General features: G+C 28.4%; 4 protein-coding genes across 4 annotated transcripts; 1 reads left to right on the top strand and 3 right to left on the bottom strand.

Annotated features, from left to right (window-relative positions):
* Positions 1-466: 466 nt before the first annotated feature.
* Positions 467-4,227, bottom strand: HO173_004100 (uncharacterized protein; the record flags this gene model as incomplete). Its single annotated transcript, XM_037306024.1, has 10 exons — positions 467-812; positions 907-1,156; positions 1,285-1,391; positions 1,439-2,219; positions 2,282-2,371; positions 2,521-3,622; positions 3,680-3,897; positions 3,960-3,982; positions 4,032-4,047; positions 4,104-4,227. 10 exons carry the CDS (start codon positions 4,225-4,227, stop codon positions 467-469), a joined length of 3,057 nt encoding a protein of 1,018 aa, XP_037167217.1.
* Positions 4,228-21,118: 16,891 nt separating this feature from the next.
* HO173_004099 (uncharacterized protein) lies at positions 21,119-21,828 on the top strand (the record flags this gene model as incomplete). Its single annotated transcript, XM_037306023.1, has 4 exons — positions 21,119-21,148; positions 21,198-21,534; positions 21,607-21,641; positions 21,694-21,828. 4 exons carry the CDS (start codon positions 21,119-21,121, stop codon positions 21,826-21,828), a joined length of 537 nt encoding a protein of 178 aa, XP_037167216.1.
* Positions 21,829-22,078: 250 nt separating this feature from the next.
* HO173_004098 (uncharacterized protein) lies at positions 22,079-22,966 on the bottom strand (the record flags this gene model as incomplete). Its single annotated transcript, XM_037306022.1, has 4 exons — positions 22,079-22,192; positions 22,243-22,332; positions 22,392-22,709; positions 22,799-22,966. The coding sequence occupies 4 exons, from the start codon at positions 22,964-22,966 to the stop codon at positions 22,079-22,081; spliced, it is 690 nt and encodes a 229-aa protein (XP_037167215.1).
* Positions 22,967-23,278: 312 nt separating this feature from the next.
* On the bottom strand, positions 23,279-24,240 carry HO173_004097 (uncharacterized protein; the record flags this gene model as incomplete). Its single annotated transcript, XM_037306021.1, has 4 exons — positions 23,279-23,520; positions 23,571-23,704; positions 23,751-23,844; positions 23,892-24,240. The coding sequence occupies 4 exons, from the start codon at positions 24,238-24,240 to the stop codon at positions 23,279-23,281; spliced, it is 819 nt and encodes a 272-aa protein (XP_037167214.1).
* Positions 24,241-25,163: the final 923 nt, after the last annotated feature.

The raw sequence follows: 25,163 nt of genomic DNA, 5'->3' as shown, positions 1-25,163 counted from the left end.
AGCTAGCCACTCAGTCTAATACTCTACAAGAGGAGGACAAGAGGAGGAACTACAACAGGCAAATCGAAACACTAGAAACCAAGCGCAACAAGGCCACCATCGTCAGGAACACGGCTCAGCTTCCAAGATCCCACGTCATATCTAGAGATATAGAAAAGATATTAAGATAAGCTAGAATATATTCTCTATTTACTATTTTAACTTTTTACTAATTAAAGAAATATAGCTAGATTAAATTAATAGCTCTTCGATACTATATACTAGCGTTAGCTAATATTTAAAAATATTTAATAATAAATATTTAAGATCACGTATAATAGTAAAGAAAAAAGACTCGCGAACTTTTTGATGTACTTTGCTACTAAGTTCAGATTCTGGATTAGAACGAATAGAAAGGCTGTTCTTTGTCTAGGTCTATGGTGTAGGTATAACAGGGTTTAGGAGAACCGTCGAGTACTGTAAATGTCTATTTGCCGTCCAGCTGAGCCTCAAACTCATCCTCGTATGCTCCCACAGATTGGTTGCTTCGAACACGCTCCAGCTGCTCATTAACATAATTTGCGACGTGCTGGTTGGCCTCGCTTCTTCGTCTCTCGCGGTCACCGGTATCACCTACAGAACCAACGGCTGATCTATCATGAATATCGCCGTTGACGGAACCGTTCAAACTGTTGCCGATGGATCGCGAGGTGGAAGAACGCCTGATGCGTGGCTTGCTTGATTTACCCCAGATCTCGTCGAAATAGGAGCCAGCGTAGTGGGCGGCTGCTGCTGTAGGAGTCCTAGGAGTCTGAGGTAGGCGACAGTTGATTCTAGAGTAGATCACTCAGCAAGATGGTCATTTCATTGTTAGAAGATAAGGAGTTGTTTGACACCCACGCGAACTGGAAGAAGACGGGAGCATACCCAGTATCATGAATCATCTTCGCAATCAGTCCGGTCCAGCCGCATTGATGGCTTGCACCTAATCCTCTGCCGGTATCCGCATCAAAGAATTCGTAGAAACTGAGATAGTCCCTCCACTGCGGATCAAAATCAAGCATGTCATTGCCATCATTGATTGCCCGCCGGCCATCATCTCCACGCGTGAAAAGATGCTGCAGTCGATGCTGGATCTCCTCTGCAATTTGACCTAGATGCATGAACACTCCCGATCCTGAGACGAATTGTGGATTCAGTATTGTAGATCAAGAGGGATTCCAGTCTTAAGACATTGCTTTAGAGTCAAAGCCTCCAAGGTGCTTCAACTCGAACTCATGTTCCTGAAGAGGAGAAGATACGTACCTGTCGGGCACTCCACCACTAAAGATTTGCCATAGAACATGTAAAACCGAAGCAGTGATTCTACAAGTAGAAAATTGACAGCCAACCAAATGGGGCCTCTCCAGTTGCTAATTCCGTCAGCCGAATTCGGGTACCAGAACAACGTGCGGCTTGCCTATTTCCACCGAACAGGCCGCTGTCGGAGTCACCTGGCACGTAGCTAACTTGGAAATGCTGTCCGTTGACATCCATCGAATATGGATTTTCCTTATGGTATTTTGAGAGCGACCGAATGCCATGATCTGCAAGGAACTCCGTCTCGTCCAGCATTCGCTTCAGAATCTGGACCAGACGCTCCTTGTTGACCAGTGATAACAGGAGTCTGTCGTCTTTTCCTCTTCTTCTAAGGGAGGCGATATTACGCTCCGCAATATCATTATGGTTCTCGATGAACCATACCAAACGCCTCTTGAAGGAAGGGAGCTTATTGATTATTTCTGGCTCTAGCGTCAAGACGGCAAACAGAGGTATAAGGCCCACGAGTGATCGAACAGGAAGCTGTTTGGTCCAAGGACCGCCCCAAGAGATGGCGTCATAATAGAAACCATCTGTCTCATTCCACAGGGACGCTTCCTCCCCTCCTGAAGACGATCGGTAGGTCATGGCATCGCTGATCAGGATGAAGTGCTCGAAGAATTTGGACGCAATATCTTCGTATATCCGGCGATGCTTTGCCAGCTCGAGAGCAATGTTCAGCATTGACAGACAGTAGAAAGCCATCCATCCGGTACTGTCCGCTTGCTCAAGGACGCCGCCCGTGGGTAGGGGTTCCGAGCGATTGAACAATCCGATATTATCGAGGCCGAGAAAGCCGCCCTCGAAGACACCCTTGTCGCTGTGGTCCTTTCGATTTACCCACCAAGTAAAATTGAGCAGAAGCTTCTGGAAAACCCTCTCTATGAATTTTGACGTCAGCATTCCTCCATGAAGGCAAAGACATAAATCCCGAAAGCCTTACCAAGAAAGTCCAAATCTGATCGGCCGTACAATTTGCGTTCGATCTTGAATACGCGAAACACCGACCATGCATGGACTGGAGGATTGACATCTGCATTCAGAATGAGCAAACTTTTTGCGATTATTTTAATATGATTCCGCACAGGAAGACGCCGAGAGAAAAGGGACAACACGGAGAACAAAGACATGGGAGCAGGGGAAGACTCCAAAATAAGCAAAGAAACAAGATGGGTTACTTACCTCCAAAATTCCATTCGTAGGCGGGAAGCTGTCCATTCGGATGCATATACCATTCTCTCGTTAAAAGATCTAATTGCTTCTTGGCAAAATCCGGGTCAATCATTGCTAGTGGTATGCAATGGAAAGCCGTATCCCATGCGGCAAAGAAGGGGTATTCCCACGAGTCTGGCATGGACAGGATGTCGTCGATAAAAAGGTGACGCCATTTGCTATTTCTAACTCCTTTTCTGCCAGGTGGCGGCGCTATCTGTCCCTTGTCCCCGTTGGCCCACTGATCCCAGACGAAATGATAATATTGCTTGCACCACAACATGCCTGACAACGCCTGGCGCTGGATGTTGCGTAGATCATCGGTCATGGGCAATGGACTGATTCTCCAGTAGAATTCATCGGCTTCAGTCCGGCGTTTTTCGATAACGTCATCAAAAATTTCCTCGTCTAGGTAGCCCTCGTATTTTTTTGAGATTCGAAACCGGACTACTGCACATTCGCCGGAAGGTACACCGTCATCTTCGTCGAATGCGTACCAACAACCTAGCTTGGACCCACGACAACGCGGGTTTACCGCTCCTCGTTCACTATTTACTATGTGTCGATGAAAGGCGTCTTTGACGAAAGCTTGAGGGTTCTTTGAGCCATAGAGAGTGTGGAGGTTGGTCTCGTTTTCTGTGAAAAGCATTCGTGGCTGTACATCCCGTCCGCTTTTACCTATTCCCGGCGAGGGCGAGAGCTGACAGAATTGGTGTCCGAGCTTCTCATGCTTCGTTTGCGCTGTCAGTGGAGCTATTTGCTTGATTGAGGGTTTCTTGGGGTTCCTTTCAGGATCCCAGGCCCATGTGTTTCGAAACCAGACATGGGGAATGACGTGGAGCTTTGCTGGATCTGGTCCGCGATTGTACGCAGTCACGCGGAAAAGAAGCTCCTCGTCATCCTCCTTTGCCATCTCGATAAAGCAGTCGAAATATCGGTCATCTTCGAAAACTCCCGTATCTATCAGCTGGTACTCCCTCTCTGTTTTACCGCGTTTTGCGTTTTCGGAGACCAGCTTCTCGTACGGAAATTCACGTTGTGGGTACTTATAGAGGTACTTCATATATGAATGCTGAAACCGGGATGGTCAGTCCAACATGTTTATTCAAAAAGGGGTCAATTTCCATACTGTAGGTGTATTGTCGAGGTGGAAGTGACATTCTTTGATACTTTCACCATGATTGCCTTCCGGATTCGAAAGCCCAAACAACCTCTCCTTTAGGTATCCGTCTTGCTGGTTCCAAAAGCTGAAAGCAACATTCAGAAGCCCGTGAGAATCGGACACGCCAGCAATGCCATCCTCTCCCCAGCGGAATGTTCTGGATCTGGCGTGTTCATGGGGAAAGTCTGCCATCGTAAAGGAAGTCAGCCAGGGCAGCTTTCCCTGAGGCGGCTTCAGAGCGGCTTACGGCTCCATGCATCTCCATTCTCACTGGTGGATAGATCAGTATGAAACACATATTAATGGTCGTTCTACTTACGAGTAGTCTTCCCTCACTAAAGAGTCAAGACATCAGCGGGCTGGGTATGCTATAACAGCATCTCGCGCGCACCTGTAGCCCATTGCCTCTCAGCCACGTAAGGCCCAAACTTCTTCCAGTATTTTGAACGCTCCCGGTCTTCCCTCAGGCGCTTTTCTTCCTCGCACAGGTACTCGTGCTGGTCGGTTACCACCATGTTCACTGGAGTGTACCCCCCTTCCAAAAGCTGTAGTGAAAAATCAGTAGTTTGAGAAGTCACAGAATGATAATGAATAGGTTTTAGGAGTCGTGGTAGAGAATTCTGGCTAGGATCAAGAGGCCGAAGAGGATGGGAGATTGGTCGGGGCTTGCGGCACTGACGGTCTGCTCATGACAGCGAAAGACCAGTCCGGAATGTCAATATGAGGGGAAGGCGCATTGGAACTTATTGGGCTGTTGAGGAACCACGGGGACATTAGCAGTAACTACTACGGTTGTTACTTTGAATTGAATTACAGCATTCACAGGTCAACAGTCTAAACTTATCGATAAGGTGCGAGAATTATGCCGGCGTACCGCCGACGGGCATACTCCTTTTTGCAAAACCATTTGCGGGAGCGCCCGTTTGGCAGCCACCCCACCAAATTTTCGCCGTAATCACTGTTAAATATATATAAGAGATATTTCGTTATATAGGTATCGTAGTAGCTATTTTATCTTTCTAATTAAATTAAAATTAAAGTTATTTAACTAGTAATATAATATAGATATATAAAGAGATTCTTTCTTTATTATATTTATAGACTATATTATCGCCGCTATATTATCTAAATTATTATTTAAAAAAAAACTTAATAGCTTTAAGAAGTTTTCTATAAGAAAGAGATATATAAATATTCTATTAGTTATTAACGATTAAAGGCCTATAAATTAAATTCATAATTTTTTTTTTAAATTAGAGCTATCGAGTAAATTTAATAAGCGATCTTTAATAAGCGATATTTAAATTTCTTACGCTTTAATAATTATAAGACTAAATTTAGAAATTCTTTTTTTATCTGAAAGCTTACATTTTATTCTAAAATTAAAAAAAAAATCTTAAAAATTTAATAGATAATAAAAAAGTTATTTTATATATTAATAATATATATCTATTATTTTTTAATTAGAGCTATTTAACTATCGAGCGAACTTTAATAAGCGATATTTAAATTTCTTATACTTTAATAATTATAAGATTAAATTTAAAAATTCTTTTTTTATTTAAAAGCTCGAATTTCGTTTTATAATTTAAAAAAAAATCTTAAAAATTTAATAAAAAATAAAAAAGTTATTCTATATATTAATAATATATATCTATTATTTTTTAATAATTACGAATATTAATTTATTTATCTACGATAATTTAGTTAATTTAATTATAAAGTCTAGATTTAATAAATTTATAATTAACGAGTAAAGGCCTATAAATTAAATTTATAATTATTTTTTTAATTAGAACTATCGAGTAAGTAGATAAGCGATCTTTAATGAGCGATATTTGAATTCCTTGCGCTTTAATAATTATAAGATTAAATTTCAAAATTCTTAAAAATTCGGAAAGCACAAACAGCGCTTTAAAATTTAAAAAAAAAATCTCAAAATTTTAATAGAAAACAAAAAAGTAATTCTATATATTAATAATATATATCTATTTTTTTAATAAGAAAGGCGTAGAAGGGCGAGATTTTAATAATTATAAACGCTAATTTATTTATTTATAATAAGTTAGTCGATCTAGCTAAAAAGCGTAGAGAACTTAAATTAATAATTAATTATATATATAAATTTAAGATTTTCAAGCTTAGCTCTATCTTATTCTTTTATATATACTAATTATATATATAAATTTAAGATTTTTAAACTTAATTCTATCTTATTCTATTATATATACTAATAATAAATAACTTTTATCTTTTTAGAATATAACGAGTAAAGGTCTATAAATTAAATTTTTAATTTTTTTTAATTAGAGCTATCGAGTAAATAGATAAGCGATCTTTACTATTTAAATCTCTCGCGTAAATCTAAATCGATTAATTAACGATTATATAACGATTTAATAACTATTTAAGATATATAATCGTTAGCCGACGATTAATTAGCGATTAATTAACGATTAAAAAATAAGTATAAAGTTTTATAATTTCTTAATTATAATCTATTAGTTATTTAATAATTAATTATTAAATTTAATATTAAAGTTAATAAAGTACTTCTTAAAGTTATTTATAACTATAAAAAGTTTAATATAATAACTATAGATAATATAGTTTATCGAAGTCTTTAATATATATAATTATACTCTATATAGATTAAAGCTATATTACTTTCTATATATAATATCTTATTATATTCTATAAAATCTTAAGTTAGTATAATTATACGAGTAAAGGCCTATAAATTAAATTCATAATCATTTTTTTAATTAGAGCTATCGATAAGCGATCTTTAATAAGCGATATTTAAGTACCTTATCTTTTAATAATTATAAGATCGAATTTCAAAATTCTTAAAGCATTAAAAAGCGCAAGTTGCGGGCTATAATTTAAAAAAAATCTAAAAAATTTAATAGAAAATAGTAAAGTTATTAAAGGGTTAAAAGTAGAATAAGAGATTTTAATAATTACGAACGCTAATTTATTTACTCGTAATAACTTAGTCGATTTAATTAAAGAGCGTAGTAACTTTAAATTTATAATTAACTATATATATAAATTTAAGATTTTTAAGCTTAGCTCTATCTTATTCTTTTATATATACTAATATAATATTACGTTAGAAAATAAATATATATTAATTAAAGTTATAGATAAAGTAATAGATAGCGAAGTAATAGATAATAAAGCTATAGATAATAGAGCTATATATAGATAATAGCCCTCGTAAGTTATATTATTAAAGTCTTCGATATATTATTATTAATCGCTATTACTATCTTCTCTATTATTAGAGATTATTTTCTTATTATTATCGATATCTAATATCTAATTCTTATTTATATTAATATTAAATTCTTTTATAATTATATTCGAGTTTTAATTAATATTAATCTTTAGATATTTCTTATACTATATATTATAAAATATTATATACTTAAAATAAAAATCGAGTAATTAATATTCGAATTTACTCTTTTAATAAAGAGCGTTATATAGATTTAAAAGATATTTATATATATATTTTACTATTAATAAATTAATCGAATTCTTAAAATATAACTTCGTTAAATAAGAATATATAAAAAGTTATAGAAAGATATTTAGATAATAAAATAATTAGTTATTATATTTATAATAGACTTTAATAGACTTATAAATAGATATAATAGAGAATTTATATTTAAGAAATCTTAGTCTATCTTATTACGAGCGTATTTTTAATATATCTCTTAATTCTATAGCTAGCGAGCCTTAACGAAGATATCTTCTATTATATTATATCTTCTTTTCACTTATATAGTTTAATAGTCTTATTATTCTTATTCTATCTTATTTATACTAATATCGTATTTATACTAATCTTAATATATCTTTAATAATTATCTCGAAATTTATTATTTTAATTTTAAATTTAAATATACTCTTTAATTATTTGAAATTATACTTTTTATAAATTTTTATTTTAATATTTATAAATAGTAATAATTTTAAGCGTAGCGCTTAACGCTTTAGATTTATAATATTTTTAATTTATCGCTATATCTACTATAGCGCTTATTTAAAAACTTTATTTTTTTATATTTTATACGAATATTAAATATAATACTTAGTCTTTTAATATATTTAATAATTACTTCTTATATTAAAAAAGATAATTTAAATAAATTTATTTATATAAGTATTTAATAGAAAGATAAGAAAATAATATCTAATTAATAGATTTAATTAGAAGAAGATCTCTACTTTAAACTTTAATAAATATATAAAATCTTTAATTCTTTTTTTATAGTACTAAATTAGCTTATAATAGTATTATATTTATTTATTTAACTTTATAAATTACTTTTAAATATTAATATTATTATCGAATTATTTTAACTTCTCTTCTCTTTATTAAGAGTCTTATTATTCTCTATACTTATAGCGTATTATATATTTTTTATTAAAATCTTTAAAATTATATTAATAGATTTAATAATAAAAGGTTTAATAATAATCGTAATAGACTTAATATATAAAGTCTTAGAAGCTTAAGATATAAATTACGTAATAATTATAGAAGACTTTATATATAAAAATTTAGAAGTCTTTAATATAGATTATATAGTAGCTATAAAAGATTTTATATATAAAATCTTTAAAGCTCTTAATATAGATTATATAATAGCTATAAAAGGCTTTATATATAAATATTTAAAAGTCTATAATATAATCTAGATATTAAATTTCTTAATCTAAGAAAATCATTAATTTAAAAAATTATAGAAGTATTAAATAATATATTACTTTAATAGAATTACTATATAGAGATATATTATTAATCTCTTCTATATTCGACTCTTTAAGAGATTATTTATATTAATATCTATTATATTAAAATATTATTTTTACTAGCTTATCTTTAAACTTACTATTTTAAATAAGAAATCTTTTAAATATAATATTATATATTCTAAATCTAAACTTAAATTATTAAAACGATTTAATATAATTATTTAAAGAGCTTAATATCTATAATTTACGCTAGATAATTAATTAATTTATTATTATAAAAATAGTTAATAAAATATTTTTATAGCTATAATAATTAAAGAAGAGATAAATTTAGATAAATTATATATTAAAATAAAATATATTATAAAAGAAGTTATCTAAAGTATTTTGAGATTAAATATTTACGATAAACTTTAATATTAAAATTTATCTAATCTCTATCTCTCTTATAAAATAAATATATTTTTATATCTTCTTTAATTCTCGTAATTTTAATTATAATTTTAAAAAAAAAACTAATAAATAATAATATATTTAGAAATATAGATTTTATTATAGAAGATTATTATAGAGTAATCTATTAATTAAATTAAATATTATTATATAATTATAAAAGTATAACTATAAGCCTCTCTTTATATATATAAAATAGAAGTTATTACTTATTTATATATTATTTAATTTCTATATCTACTTTAATTTTAAATTTACTCTTTATAAAAAATATATAAAATAGATTTTATTAGTTCTTAAAATCTTAATTTTATAGATTTTTTATTATTTTACTTTAATATTTATTATTATAACTCGCTTTATATAAGACTATAATCTAATTTAATTAAAGTCTTATATTAATAAATAGATACTCTATAAGTTAATTTATTTATTCTATTATTCTATACTTAAAGCTTTCTATAATTATAATAATATTCTTATTAATTAAAATTTATAAGAAAGAGCTAATTTTTTATAAGTATAAAGATCGTTATATAGAATTAGAATTTATAAATATAAATAAAATAAAACACTTTATTTAAAGTAATTAATTTAAATTATATTTCGATATTTATATTTATATCTAATATCTAGATACTATTCTAGTAAAAAATAATAAAATATATAAAATTATTTTATAGATAAGAATTATAATTTATTATAATTAAGAAGTATATACTTATTAGAAAATAATTAAAATCTAATAAGTTTTTAACTCTATATTCTAATAAATCTAATTAAAATTAAATAAAATATTTATTAATATATATAAAAGAATAAGATAATATTAAGCTTAAAAATCTTAAGTTTATATATATAGCTAATTATTAATTTAAGTTCTCTACGCTTTTTAATTAAATCGACTAACTTATTATAAATAAATAAATTAGCATTTATAATTATTGAAATCTCGCCCTTCTACGTCTTTCTTATTAAAAAAATAGATATATATTATTAATATATAGAATTACTTTTTTATTTTCTATTAAAATTTTGAGATTTTTTTTTAAAAATTTTAAAACGCTATTTGTGCTTTTCGAATTTTTAAGAATTTCGAAATTTAGTCTTATAATTATTAAAGTGCAAGGAATTCAAATATCGCTCATCAAAGTTCGCTTATTAAAGATCGCTTACCTACTTACTCGATAGCCCTAATTAAAAAAAAAATTATAAATTTAATTTATAGATCTTTACTCGTTTTATATATTTTAATATCTAGAATTTAAATAGAATTCTAATTAGATAAGAAACGATTAAATTATAACTAATTAAAAATATTATTTTTTAAAGCTTTTTTATATATAACTTTTTTATAAGATAAGAAATTCTCTAGACGAACTAAATATACTCGAAAAAATATTATTTAAAATATTTATAATTTTCTTAATATTTTAAATAATTAAGAAATAAGTATATTAAATTCTTATAAAGAAATAATCTTATTTTAAGCTTTATAATAAAAAAATTTATTCTTAATATTAAATAATTTCGATATATTTTAAAGAGATTTTATTATTCTCTAATATATCTAATATTCTTAATACTTATTCTTTCGAAGTATTTAAACTCCTCTCTATTTTATTTTAAATCTTTTTTTCTTTCTTTTTATAATAAAGTCTAATATTAAAAGAATAAATTAAATTAAGATCTTATTAAAATAAATTAAATTTTAATAGATATTAATTCTATTAGATAATATTTCTAATAAGATAAACTCGATAAATACGTTTTAAAATATTATTAATAATTTATAATTATAATATTAAATTACTAATAATCTTAACGAATTTATACTTATATTAAATAAGATTTATTAGAAATAAGACGATTTTCGAAAGATTATTATTTGATATTATATCGTTATAATAGAAAATAATTAGATTATAAATAATTTATCTTAAATTTATAAATTAATCGAGAAGATAAACTAACTAGCTTAGAATTTTTAGAAGAATATAACTTTTTTATAATAGAAAGTTAATAATCTTAATTTATAGTCTATAAAGAACTTATAACTATTCTTAATCGAAGAAGAATCTATATCTAGATATTTAGAGAAAAAATTAAATCAAGATTTTTAATTTATCTATATTTATTAATAATAATAACTTTATTTAAAATAACTAATTCTTTAAAATAGAAGAGACATTTAGAGTTAATAGCGATTATTATCTTATTAAAAGCTTTAAAATAATTTATATAGTCTTATAACTCGGCGATAAGACTATATAGTATATTATATATAGAAGACTTCGAAATTTTATTAATCTATATTAGTTTATTAGTAAGATTATAAATAAGTTAATCGATATTTATAAGAATTTAAATCGACGTAGTAATATATAGCGTGAGATAAATACTTTATAATAAAGAACTTAATTCTTTATTAACTTCTATTTAGACTTTATTCGATTAGATATTATTCTTAATATTAAGAAAACTCTTATATTAAAGAATTATCTTTTAAAGAAATTAAGAAAAAGTCTAAAAACGTTATAATAAATCGTAAAAGATTTTATTATCTTAAAGATTATAAAAGAATATCTTCGAAAATTAAATAACTTATAATATATTAAGTATAAAGATTTTAAATCGATAAAGACTATTATTAAGTTAATTATAATACGAATATTAAGAATAGTATCCGCGACTAATATACGTCTTATATCTATTATCGAGTCTAGTTTAAGTATAATTATAAATTGAAATTCAACGATAGCTTCGATAAAATGAAACTTCTAAAAAGTAGAATCTATTCGATGTTAAAATATAAATTAGAATAAATAAAGAAATATCTAAATGAATATCTAAAGAAGGGATTTATAATATTAAGTTATATACTATTTATCTTACTTATTCTATTTATAAAAAAGTTATATAAAGAATTACGTTTTTATATAAATTATTAAAAGCTAAACGTTATTACTAAAAAAAATTAATATCTAATTCTATTAATAGATAAGATTTTAATAAGAATTTAGAGATATAAATATCTTACTCGATTAGATATTATAATTATATTTAATAAACTACGTATATATTCTAATAGCGAGAATTTTATTACTTTTATTATCTCTCTTAGAATATATAAGTATTAAATCCTCTCCTTCGATTTAATTAATAGCTTAATTATATATTAATAATATATAAATAATATTCTATTTAAATATCTAAACGATTTCTATTAAATCTATCTCGATAATATACTTATTTATAATAAGATAAAAAAGAAATATATTTAATACGTTAGATAAATTCTCTAGAAATTAAGAGATATCGATTTTTAGATAAATATTTTTAAGTACGAATTCTATATTAAAAAAATTAAATTTCTAAGCTTATTAATATCTATAGACGAGCTATAAATAGATCTTATTAAATCTAGACTATTATTAAGTAAATTATATCTATTAATCTTAAAGAGATATAGATCTTTATTAGATTTTATAATTTTTATTAATAATTTATTAGAGACTTCTTTAAAATAGTTAAATTTATAATAAAATTTACGATAAAGAAGATTATATTTAATTAGTCTCTAATATATTAAAAGATCTTTTACTTTCTAAAAGTCGTTGTTATTAAAGCTTTAATTTTATATTATTTTAATAGAATAAAGAAGATCGTTTTAGAGATTAACTCTTTCGACTATATTAATAAAGATATTCTTTCTTAATATAATAATAAAAGAGTATTTTACTCGATAGTCTTTTATAGTAAAAATCTAATCTCTATTAAATATAATTATTAGATCTATAATAAGGAATTATTAGTAATTATTCGCTATCTAGAATACTAGCGCCTTAAGCTAAAATATATAAACGTCTTTATTAGAATCTTTATCGATTATAAAGAATTAATATATTTTATTAAGAGAAGAAATCTTAATTAACGCTAAGCTCGATATTTAGATATATTATTAGAATTTAATATAAAGATTATTTATCGATTTAGATCTTAGAATATTAAGATCGATATATTTATATAAATAGCTAAATATAAACTAATTAATTCTAAAAATAAACGATTACGTTAATAATATTAAATAATTCTTATTCTTAATTAATTAAAATTAAATAGCGAATATATTAATATATATATAATTAATAATTTTATCTATTATAAGATAGTAGAGGCTAATAAGAATAATAATTATTATATAGAAATTTATAAGACTATCGTCGAAAATAAGAATAAGTTTTAAGAAATTACTCTTAATAAATACTTCGTATAAAATAAAATATTTTACTATAAAAATTATTTATAAATATTCGATAATATATATATTAATATTATTTAAGAGATATATAATTAATTATCTTATAACTATCTCGAGATAATATATATTTATAAATTACTTAAAAGAGAATATTATTAATAAGAAATAATAATAATAATAGCTATTTATATTTAAAATTATTCTATCTATTAAAGAGCTAAAATATCTCGCGATTAAAAATATAATTTATTATAATCTTTATTAATTCTATAGAAATAATAATAAAATATATCGATTAACTTCGTTATAGACTTATTTATATTTAATAACTATAATACTATTTAAGTAATAATTAATTAGTTTATTAAGAAATATTACTACGTAATTTATTTTAATATTAATAAAAATATTATTATCTAGAAGATAGTTAACTTATTATTTAAAGAGATATTTTATCTATATAGTCTATTAACCTCGATAATATTAAATTAAAATCTTTAATTTATAATTACTATATAGAAATCTTTTTATAAATAATTAGATATTATAATTAAACTATTAATAGTCTTTTATTTTAAAATTAATAAATAGATTAAATAAGTAAATTAGAAGATAAAGTATTATTTTTAAATATATTATAATTATATATAGAATAATTAAATAAGATAGTTATTTATTATTAAGTTCGTTAATAATAATATTATCTTATCGATTATTAATATCTTATCTTTTTTTATTAATAAGAGATTTTATTTTTAAGTAACTTTTAGCTCGAATATTATTAATTATAAAATTATTTATAAGTATCTTAATATTACTTAAATAAAGAATATTATAAATTATATAAAATAGACTTTTAAGTATATTAAAAGTAATATAGATCGCGTTTAAAAGACTATAGTTATATAAGTTAATAAATATTAATAAAAAATTATCTTTTAGATAAACGATAAGATCTTTCTAAGTAGTAAGAATATTACTTTTAATTATCTTTTTTATAAATTAAATTATAAGAGATTTAGTTTATTTAAGATTATAGATCTTATTAGAATTTTATATTATCTAAAACTTTCGCTAAGTATAAAAATCTACGATATCTTTTATCTTAATCTTTTAAATTTTACGAGTAAAGGCCTATAAATTAAATTTATAATCTTTTTTTTAATTAGAGCTATCGAGTAAGTAGATAAGCGATCTTTAATAAGCGATATTTAAATTTCTTATACTTTAATAATTATAGAATTAAATTTAATAAGTTTTTTTTTCTAAAAGCCTATATTTTATTCTATAATTTAAAAAAAAATCTCGAAATTTTAATAGAAAATAAAAAAATTATTCTAAAATCAAATAATGTGTACCTGATTAGGGCTGTCCGACTGTCGAGCGAACTTTAATGAGCGATATTTAAATTCCTTGCGCTTTAATAATTATAAGACTAAATTTTAGAATTCTTAAAAATTCGGAAAGCATAAATAGCGCTTTAAAATTTAAAAAAAAAATCTTAAAATTTTAATAGAAAATAAAAAAGTTATTCTATATGTTAATAATATATATCTATTTTTTTAATAAGAGAGACGCGAAAGGATAAGGTTTTTATTATAATATTAGCCCCTTCGGCTATCGTATATATATCGCGTATTACTAGAGCTAGTAATTATCAGCTACTATTAGCCATCTATTTTATATATATAAATATTCGTATATCTTATAAATTAATAATTAGTCTTTTAGTTATAATTATTCTTTCTAATATATCTAATATTCTACTTTTAATAGATTATAAACTCGAAAGCGAATAGAATAGTATCGAATATTCTTATACTTTCTAATATGGATATTAAACTAAGTCTTCGATAATTATTTATAAATAGATATATCTTATAGCGATAGCCCATTTTTTTAGCTCGTACTTATCGACGAGAGAGCTATCGCTATTTAATCCTTATATAAAAAATATCGAACTAAAATTCTTATTTTATTCGAGATCTCGAGATAATATAAATAAAAAATTCTTATATTATACGAGAACTCGAATTAATTAAAAATTCTTATATTATTTTAAAATCTCGAAATAATACGAGTAAAATATTAAAACTTTTATAATTATTTCGAGGTCTTAAAATAATATAAGTAAATTATTAAAATTCTTAGATTATTTCGAGGTCTCGAAATAATATAGGCAAAATATTAAAAATTCTTATATTATTTCGAGGTCTCGAAACGGGTATTTAAAAGCCCCGGCACTCTTTTTATTTTTCTTATCGAGGTTTTTTATAAATTTAACGAGATTAAGTAAATAATTAATCTCGAATATAAAGCGTAAATTTAAAAACTAATATATATAAAATATAATATACTAGGGTTTAGGGAATCTAGCTTTTAAGACTATCGGAAAGTATTATAATATTAGCCCCTTCGACTATCGTATAATATATCGCGTATTATTAGAGCTAGTAATTATTAGCTACTATTAATTATCTATTTTATATATATAAATATTCATATATCTTATAAATTAATAATTAGTCTTTTAGTTATAATTATTCTTTCTAATATATCTAATATTCTACTTTTAATAGTTTTAATAATTACGAACGCTAATTTATTTATCTATAATAATTTAATTAATCTAATTTAAGAGCGTAGTAACTCTAAATTTATAATTAATTATATATATAAATTTAAGATTTTTAAGCTTAACTCGATCTTATTCTTTTATATATATTAATAATAAATAATTCTTTATTAGAATAGATAAACTTTTCGCTAAAATATATTACTATTAACGATTAGATTAAATAGATTATTAAAGAAATATTTATCTTTAAATTAATTAATAGTCGTTTTAAGTATAAAGTTAAATAGAAAGATTTTAATAATAATCTTATTTAGTATAATATAAATAGCGATAAATTAAAGAAATTAAAATTCGAAAATTACTAAGATCTATAAACGACTTTTATATCAAACGGAGGTCGGCATTAAAAGTCCTATTTTTTTGTAAGTTTCCAGAATCTCTTAGATCTCTTAGTCTATATCGATTATAAATTATTATATTATATAAAAATCTCTCGCGTAGAGTTTTCTTATTAATAGATATCTAAGTATCGTTCGAAGCTATAATATATATTATTTATAAATCTTATTCTTGTCATTATCGATAGCCTTTCCCAGCAATTAAATTAATTATATAATATTTTATAGAGAAACTTACTTAATATTAAATTGGTGTGCTTTAGCGCTTATAACCTTCAACTCGATTCGAATTAAAGGGTCTTCGAGTCTTCGATTAATTATAGTATATATATTATTTTATTAATATTCTATTCGCTTAAATATAAATTCGAAAATTAGCCCTATGGCTATCTCGACCTCCTACGTTAATAGATATTATTTTTATTATCTATATCATGCCTCCTTCCCACCTACATAGTTCGGTAGCCTTATTATCCTAGTTCTACCTCACCCATACTGGTATCGCACCTATGCTGGTCCTGACAAAACTAAGTCTTCGATAATTATTTATAAATAGATATATCTTATAGCGATAGCCCATTTTTTTAGCTCGTACTTATCGACGAGAGGACTATCGCTATTTAATCTTTATATTAAAAATATCGAACTAAAATTCTTATTTTATTCGAGATCTCGAAATTAATATAAATAAAAAGCTCTTATATTATACGAGAACTCGAATTAATTAAAAATTCTTATATTATTTTAAACTCTCGAAATAATACGGGTAAATTATTAAAGTCTTTAGATTATTTCGAGGTCTTAAAATAATATAAGTAAATTATTAAAATTCTTAGATTATTTCGAGGTCTCGAAATAATATAGGCAAAATATTAAAAATTCTTATATTATTTCGAGGTCTCGAAACGGGTATTTAAAAGCCTCGGTACTCTTTCTATTTTCTTTATCGAGGTTTTTTATAGATTTAACGAGGTTAAGTAAATAATTAATCTCGAATATAAAGCGTGAATTTAAAAACTAATATATATAGGATACGATATACTAGGGTTTAGGGAATCTAGCTTCTAAGACTATCGAGAAGTATTATAATATTAGCCTCTTCGACTATCGTATATATATCGCGTATTACTAGAACTAGTAATTATTAGCTACTATTAATTATCTATTTTATATATATAAATATTCATATATCTTATAAATTAATAATTAGTCTTTTAGTTATAATTATTCTTTCTAATATATCTAATATTCTACTTTTAATAGTTTTAATAATTACGAACGCTAATTTATTTATCTATAATAATTTAATTAATCTAATTTAAGAGCGTAGTAACTCTAAATTTATAATTAATTATATATATAAATTTAAGATTTTTAAGCTTAACTCGATCTTATTCTTTTATATATATTAATAATAAATAATTCTTTATTAGAATAGATAAACTTTTCGCTAAAATATATTACTATTAACGATTAGATTAAATAGATTATTAAAGAAATATTTATCTTTAAATTAATTTATAGTCGTTTTAAGTATAAAGTTAAATAGAAAGATTTTAATAATAATCTTATTTAGTATAATATAAATAGCGATAAATTCGAAAATTACTAAGATCTAGTAAACGACTTTTATAATTTTTTTTCCCCCCTAACGATATTTTAAAAAATCTTATCTATAAGAGTTAACTTATAAAATATCGAAATTAATTCAAATATCTCGTTTTTAATTAAATTGAAATCGTTCGATATCTTTATAATAGTCTTATTTTTTTAGAAGTCGAGAATTAATCTCTTAGATCTATATCGATTATTAATTATATTATATAAGGTCTCTCGCGTAGAGTTTTCTTATTAATAGATATCTAAGTATCGTTCGAAGCTATAATATATTATTTATAAATCTTATTATTATTATCGATAGCCTTTATTAATATTAATTATATAATATTTTATAGAGAAACTTACTTAATATTAAATTAGAGTTTTTAGCGCTTATAACTCGATTCGATTCGAGAGCCTTCGATTAATTACGTCGTATTATTTTATTAATATTCTATTCGCTTAAATATAAATTCGAAAATTATTACTATTTATCTCTACGCTTATAGATATTATTTTTATTATACTATATCGATTTTCTCTTAATTAGATTTTCTATATATATCTATACTTTAATTAATAATATCGTTATAGCGTAAATATAATAAGCTATTATTATTATAATATTAGCCCCTTCGACTATCGTATATATATCGCGTATTATTAAGACTAGTAATTATTAGTTATTATTAGTTATCTATTTTATATATATAAATATTCGTATATTTTATAAATTAATAATTAGTCTTTTAGTAATAATTATTCTTTTCTAATATATCTAATATTCTACTTTTAATAGATTATAAGCCCGAAAGCGAGTAGAATAGTATTAAAATATTCTTATACTTTCTAAGAGATATTAAACTAAGTCTTCGATAACCGTTTATAAATAGATATATTTCATAACGACAGCCCATTTTTTTAACTCGTATCTATCGACGAGAGGGCTGTCGCTATTTAATCCCTATATAAAAAATATCGAACTAAAATTCTTATTTCATTCGAGGTCTCGAAATAATACGAGTAAACTATTAAAACCCCGAAATAACACGGGTAAATTATTATTCGAGGTCTCGAAACAATATAAACAAACTATTAAAAACCCTTAGATTATTTCGAGGTCTCGAAATAATACGGGCAAAATATTAAAAATCCTTACATTATTTTAAGGTCTCGAAGCAATACGGGTAAATTATTAGTTCCGAAACAATACGGGTAAAATATCAAAAAACTCTCATATTATTTCGAGGTTTCGAAACGGGTATTTAAAGCCTCGGCACTCTTTCTATTTTCTCTATCGAGGTTTTTTATAGATTTAACGAGGTCGGGTAAATAATTAATTTCGAATTTAAAGCGTAGATTTGAAAACTAATATATATAAGATACGGTATACTAAGGTTTAGGAAATCTAGGCTATCGAGAAGTATTATAATATTAGCCCCTTCGGCTATCGCATATATATCGCGTATTATTAGAGCTAGTAATTATTAGCTACTATTAGCCATCTATTTTATATATATAAATATTCGTATATCTTATAAATTAATAATTAGTCTTTTAGTAATAATTATTCTTTTCTAATATATCTAATATTCTACTTTTAATAATTATCGTTATTAATATTACTTATAGAAAAAAGTATAATATTAAAGTTCTCGAATATAATTATTTCTTTATTACTTTTATTATTTTTTAAACGTTAAGCGTATATATATATCTATTTTTCTATCTTTTTATTTATTAATTATAAAATATAATTTTATAAAGAGAGAAAATAATATTATAAGTATATTTTATATTCTTAATATATTATTTAACTCTCTTATCTATTTAAATCTAGCGTATTTTAATAAAGACATTTATTTACTATTTAATATCTTTCTTCTATTTATATAAATTAATAACTTAATTATCTTATTTAATATATTTATATTTATATTATATTTATATTTATATTAATATTAATATATATAATAGAATAAGATATAATTAAGCTTAAAAATCTTAAATTTATATATATAGTTAATTATAAATTTAGAGTTACTACGCTCTTTAATTAGATCGACTAAGTTATTATAAATAAATAAATTAGCGTTCGTAACTATTAACTATTAAAAAAATAGATATATATTATTTACAAATTAAATAACTTTTTTATTTTCTATTAAATTTTTAAGATTAAATTTTTAAATTATAGAGCGTAGATTTCGCTTTTAAGTGCTTTAAAAAACTTAAAATTTAATCTTATAATTATTAAAAGGCAAGGTACTTAAATATCGCTTCTTAAAGATCGCTTATTAAATTTACTCGATAGATCTAATTAAAAAAAAAATTATAAATTTAATTTATATACCTTTACTCGTAAATAAATAAAAGAATTATTATTTAATTTTAAATATATTTAATATAACTATAATATTTAAATAATATTTTAATTTATTAATAGTAAATTAAATTTTATAAATTTTATATTATTAGAAAGCGTAAATTAAGCTCTATAATTTACGAAATTATAAAGTAATAATATTTATAGAAAGCTAATTATTTTAGAGTATAAATTTTTTATATATAAATTCTTAATAAGAGAGCTTAAGAGAGCTTACGAGTTAACTTATTCGATTTAATTAAAAAGTATAATAATTTTAAATTTATAATTAACTATATATATAAATTTAAGATTTTTATACTTAGCTCTATTTTATTCTATTATATATACTAATATATATAATCGTTAAGAGTTATATAATTCGAATTTTAATACTTTCTTTATATCTTTCTTATAACTATTTTTTATATATTTAAAATAGACTTACTTTCTTTAATTATATTTTTTAATAATTTTAATAAATAATATTATATTATAAAAATTAAATTAAATTAAAAGATTAAAAAAATAAGGATAATAAAGTTTAAAAAGAAGAATATAAGCTTACTAGCTAATTATTTTTTAAGTTCTTCGTTATAGAATAGTCATCTACGAGGGTGTCAGATCTCGTTATATACTCTAATAAGATTTAGAAAAGCGGCTTAGCCCCTCTACAAAATCCTGAGGGAATATCCTATTCTCCATTTGGTTAGGGTGTACGACGAGATCTGACACCCCCGTGTCATCATAGGGTAGTAAGTACCGGGAGAGTTTAACCCGTCGGGGATACCCGCTAGGGCGGCATTAGTATGGACGGGGAGGGGGACTGTCCGGAGTCATGGAGCTGCTGCCGCCAAACAAACAACACCGCACCAGCTTGCATAAAAATTCCGGCTATATTCTAGCACGAGACATATTAAGCAGTAACCGAAGTTCAATTACTGAACCAAGCGAACATCTATATGTTCTCTGAGCAACCATGAAAGCATACTATTACAACGAAGATCCAGTAGGCTATATCACCTCCACACCCGTCTTGATCTCTGACACCATGCCAGAGCGATCAGCGCGAAGACCATGACTCTGGGCGCGCTGTAAGCACAGACTACCTCTCTCACCTCGGCGTCCTCTACCACCACTGCCCTTCGGTATCTACAGTTGACAAGATTGCCTCCGAGCGGTCTTACAAGAACAGAGATGAGATCATTGTATCGCCAGAGAAGATGGGTCCGGTATACGAGGAAAAAGTAAAGATGTTTTTCAACGAGCACCTCCACGAGGATGAAGAGATCCGATACATACTCGACGGCAATGGCTTTTTCGACGTGAGGAGCCACAGCGATGAATGGGTCAGAATTGGGCTGGAAAAGGATGACCTGATCATTCTACCATCGGGTACAGTCCCAGTCCATTTGATCTTGTCACCATCACCAGTGCTAGATCAGCGCTAATTGGACAACGTCGTAGGCATCTTCCATCGCTTTACCACGGATAACAAGAACGTATGCTTTGGAAGTGCGATTCCAGGGAAGGAAACGCTGATGATATGAGCAGTACATCAAAGCCATGCGACTGTTCAAGGACGAGCCGAAATGGACACCTCTCAACCGCGCCCCAGAGCTAGAGAAGAACCCACACCGAAAGAGTTACCTGCAGGATAAGAGCGCAAAGGCTGGGATGATGACTTGAATGGTCTACATTCTGGACGAAATGATTCGGGCCTGTGGATGCTAACATTTCACCACGACAAAGGTCGCAAATCCTCAATAGCCATGGTTGTAGAAGTATTCAATGATCTAGACCTAAATCTATTTCAGGAAATGGCTGCGGGACTGTTGATGATGTACAACGCGACGCAAATGGTGCTCCGATGTTGTCAGACCATTCGATCAAAAGCTCTCCCTAATATACCTCCCTATCTTCCTAAGAGGGTGAATTCTTATAGGGTGTCGGTTAAGAGCTTATTCATCTTCGAAATCTTCGAAGAAACACTCAGATCAATTGTCCGATCTCCAATCTCTACAACCAAGCCACCCTTGATTTCAGGGTTCACCTTTCAATCTGTTAACCTTTGCAGAGAGCTAGATCATCATTGTGCTTTACCTTTGGTATGACCTTGAGCTTTTTGCCTTGACTGTACTCTGATTTGGAGACGGCAGTCTCTAGCCTTTGAAGTGTCTTCGGATCAAGCTTCTGTAAATAAGTACGCTCATCAATTTAAAGAAGTCGCCATCGTTCAGCTGAAGACTTACCGAAGCGCTTGTGATGGTCAAATCGATCTCCCCTCTTGCAGCACCCATAAGCGTTGTAAACTTCTCGCACACGCCTTGTAGTATCCCAAGCCTATTGTTGTCGGCGAGTGTCTTCAGGAAGTTCTTGACCGTATCGCCCTTATCCTGCCCTCCCATGTGCCGTTGTAGCTCCTGAATAATCTGAGACTTGTCGCCAGGTGTTAGAGTTGGAGCGGTGAGAATGACGGGGAGCTTGGTGTCCTTTTTGAAGACATCGGCTAAGGCTGCGAGAGACTTCGACGTGGTTTCGAGTGCAGATGTTTTGACTGCGGCCGTATACTAGATTTAGGACAATCAGTTACCTTTGACGATGACTCAAGCTCGGCCGCCTTCAATTTCTGTAGGGAGTATGGATATCTCGGACATACCAATGCACTCGCGTATGTTCCGTCAAGGCCGTACAGAGCTACTGGTGGTTTAGCATCTTGAGCTGGCGCTGCCTGTGCGTAGGTCCTCAGGGCTGGAGGAGCAACTGCGCAAGATATGCGGGACGCTGCTGCTCTCGATGACACAGTCCTCACTTGTCTTGACAACATGTTGACAGATTACCGACGAAATAAAGAGTGGCAGATGCTGTGAAGTATCACAGACGGTACTTAATGCCGGGCGGATAGAGCCTTATGGTTTTGCTCCGTTCTACTAGCACCTGCGCCAAGCCTTCTTGCTATTTACGGGCTCCCCCTCGTCCTCATTTGCAATGTGGCATACGTAATTATGCTAAATCAAAGACACTACAAAAGTAGACGAGACCCAGACCTATCCCGCTGCCAAAGAATGCACCAAAATCCTGTTATGCATGCGTCCGTTTCACATCATAGATCTTCGCAACTCGGTTGTCGATTAACTAATCAGTCGCTCCTCAGCATGCTGTCAACCAGGTCTCCCAAAGGCCCCCAGAAATCTTTCCCGCTTGCTAGGCTGTGCTCGTCAATGAAGAGAACATAATGCTTGAAACTCGTGTTCAGATGAGGTTCTAATCCGAGCTGAACAACTACCGGATAGTGATGACAGTAGATATGGGCGTATACTCTGTAGAGTCGTTTGAAAATCTGACGGATCAGGACTGGAAAGGATTTTGGAAAGGGCACGCCTGGCATTTCAATCAGCATCATTAAGGGTATAGTATCCTGTCGAACCCACCTATCCTGCTAGGGAACATCGATTCGTTGTCGATATTACTCTGGACCCATGCCATCAAATGCTCGATATATTCAGGTGCAGGCATCTTGGTCGGTCGCTTGAAATTCTCGGAGTCTTGCCAGAGATATTCGAATCTATTTCATCAGCGACACCCGATTGATTGAGATGGAAGAACATTACTCATCAGTGGCTTTCATCTCAGGGCACGACTGTGGAGAGCAGAACTCTGTGATGGAACCGTAAAGAAGATTGATTTGGTTATAGAAATCGACGACTGTCAGACGTTAGCCGCTTCACAGGCAGATGCTGTATTCTCCTTACTATTGACGGCTAGCCATTCACTCAAGTCTTCTCCCTCGGGCAGTTTCACAGCCTTCCTCAAACTACCGCTCCCAAGAGTCGCCTCGGCGAATTGTCGTAATTGGTAGCTGCTTGTTCCCTTGTTTGCGTGTTTGGGCTTGAATTGACCTCTCGTTCTTGCATTTCTAGCGACATCATACGATAAGCTTAGATCTTCATTTTCGTGGGCTTGCTTCGGCTGCTTCGTTGCTGCCGCATAAAGTGTAGCATGAATAGCAAGTGACGTGCGGAATGGAGCGATTTGTACTGGGGTAGAGACGGCTGGAAGCGGCTTGGGAGATATATCCGGGAAGGGTGGAGAGACGAACATTGTGGTGATGAATGAAGCCATCTCACTGTCTGCAGTATCTGCGCCTTGGATGTCACGCAGAGGGTTTACTGCATTCCACTGGGTCAGTCAGGAAACATCTACTTATGGTAGCAGATCCCGCATGGAATGTTACTTACACCGAGTTGGATAGCCAAATGACTGCCCGTCTTGGCAATCAGCTGTTTGTTTGGTTTTGGTGTACCTAGTCTCACTGTTTACTGTTTGAGATCGAGGAATTGCCTTGGAGACGACTTGCCGCGATTTACGATTTAAGCGCCCGAAGCCCCACCCGGCTAGCAGCTGCTAGATCGATGACCTTATCTGATCTTGGTGAGTCGTTCCATTGGTGTCCTCTCCATACCAACTCCGAGTAAGCAGGGCCATCCCGCATACATTTCACACACAAATTTAGTAGTCTTCCCTCATTATCAAGCACAATGTCGTCGCCCGAAAGGCTTCAGGCTGTAATAGACGGTAACGGTCAAATGACTGGCTATTATATAGAGAATCATTCAACAATGTAGGTAATTCTGCTGGGAAGGCAGTCGTCTTCATTTGGTTAGGGTGTGCGGGCTTTTTTGCTACCCGGGTGAGCCCGTACTCTAGTGTGTACTTAGGGCTGCTTGGTCAACGTTTCAAATTCTTCTAAATATTTCATAGATTTTTCGAGCACTTTTGGAGACACCTTTCTGACCAGTCATCAGCCGGTTACGATATTCTGCATGGTATAATCACGGTTAAGGACCCGCCACAGTATGCATCTGGAATTCTAGGGGCATGGAATATCTCTCAGCACACTGACGACATTCGATGGGCGTATTGTACAGCGGCATTCCTATTTCCCATATGCCAATACCACGAAGACCGTGTGCCTGTCATCCCTGAAACGGATTTGGAAAGGGTTTGCTCCACCTTGATTAGCT

The sequence above is a fragment of the Letharia columbiana genome (assembly GCF_014066305.1).
Source record: "Letharia columbiana isolate WasteWater2 chromosome Unknown Sc0000010_s0, whole genome shotgun sequence".
In the NCBI taxonomy this organism is placed as follows: Eukaryota; Fungi; Ascomycota; class Lecanoromycetes; order Lecanorales; family Parmeliaceae; genus Letharia; species Letharia columbiana.
This window is presented reverse-complemented; position numbering and strand designations above follow the sequence as displayed.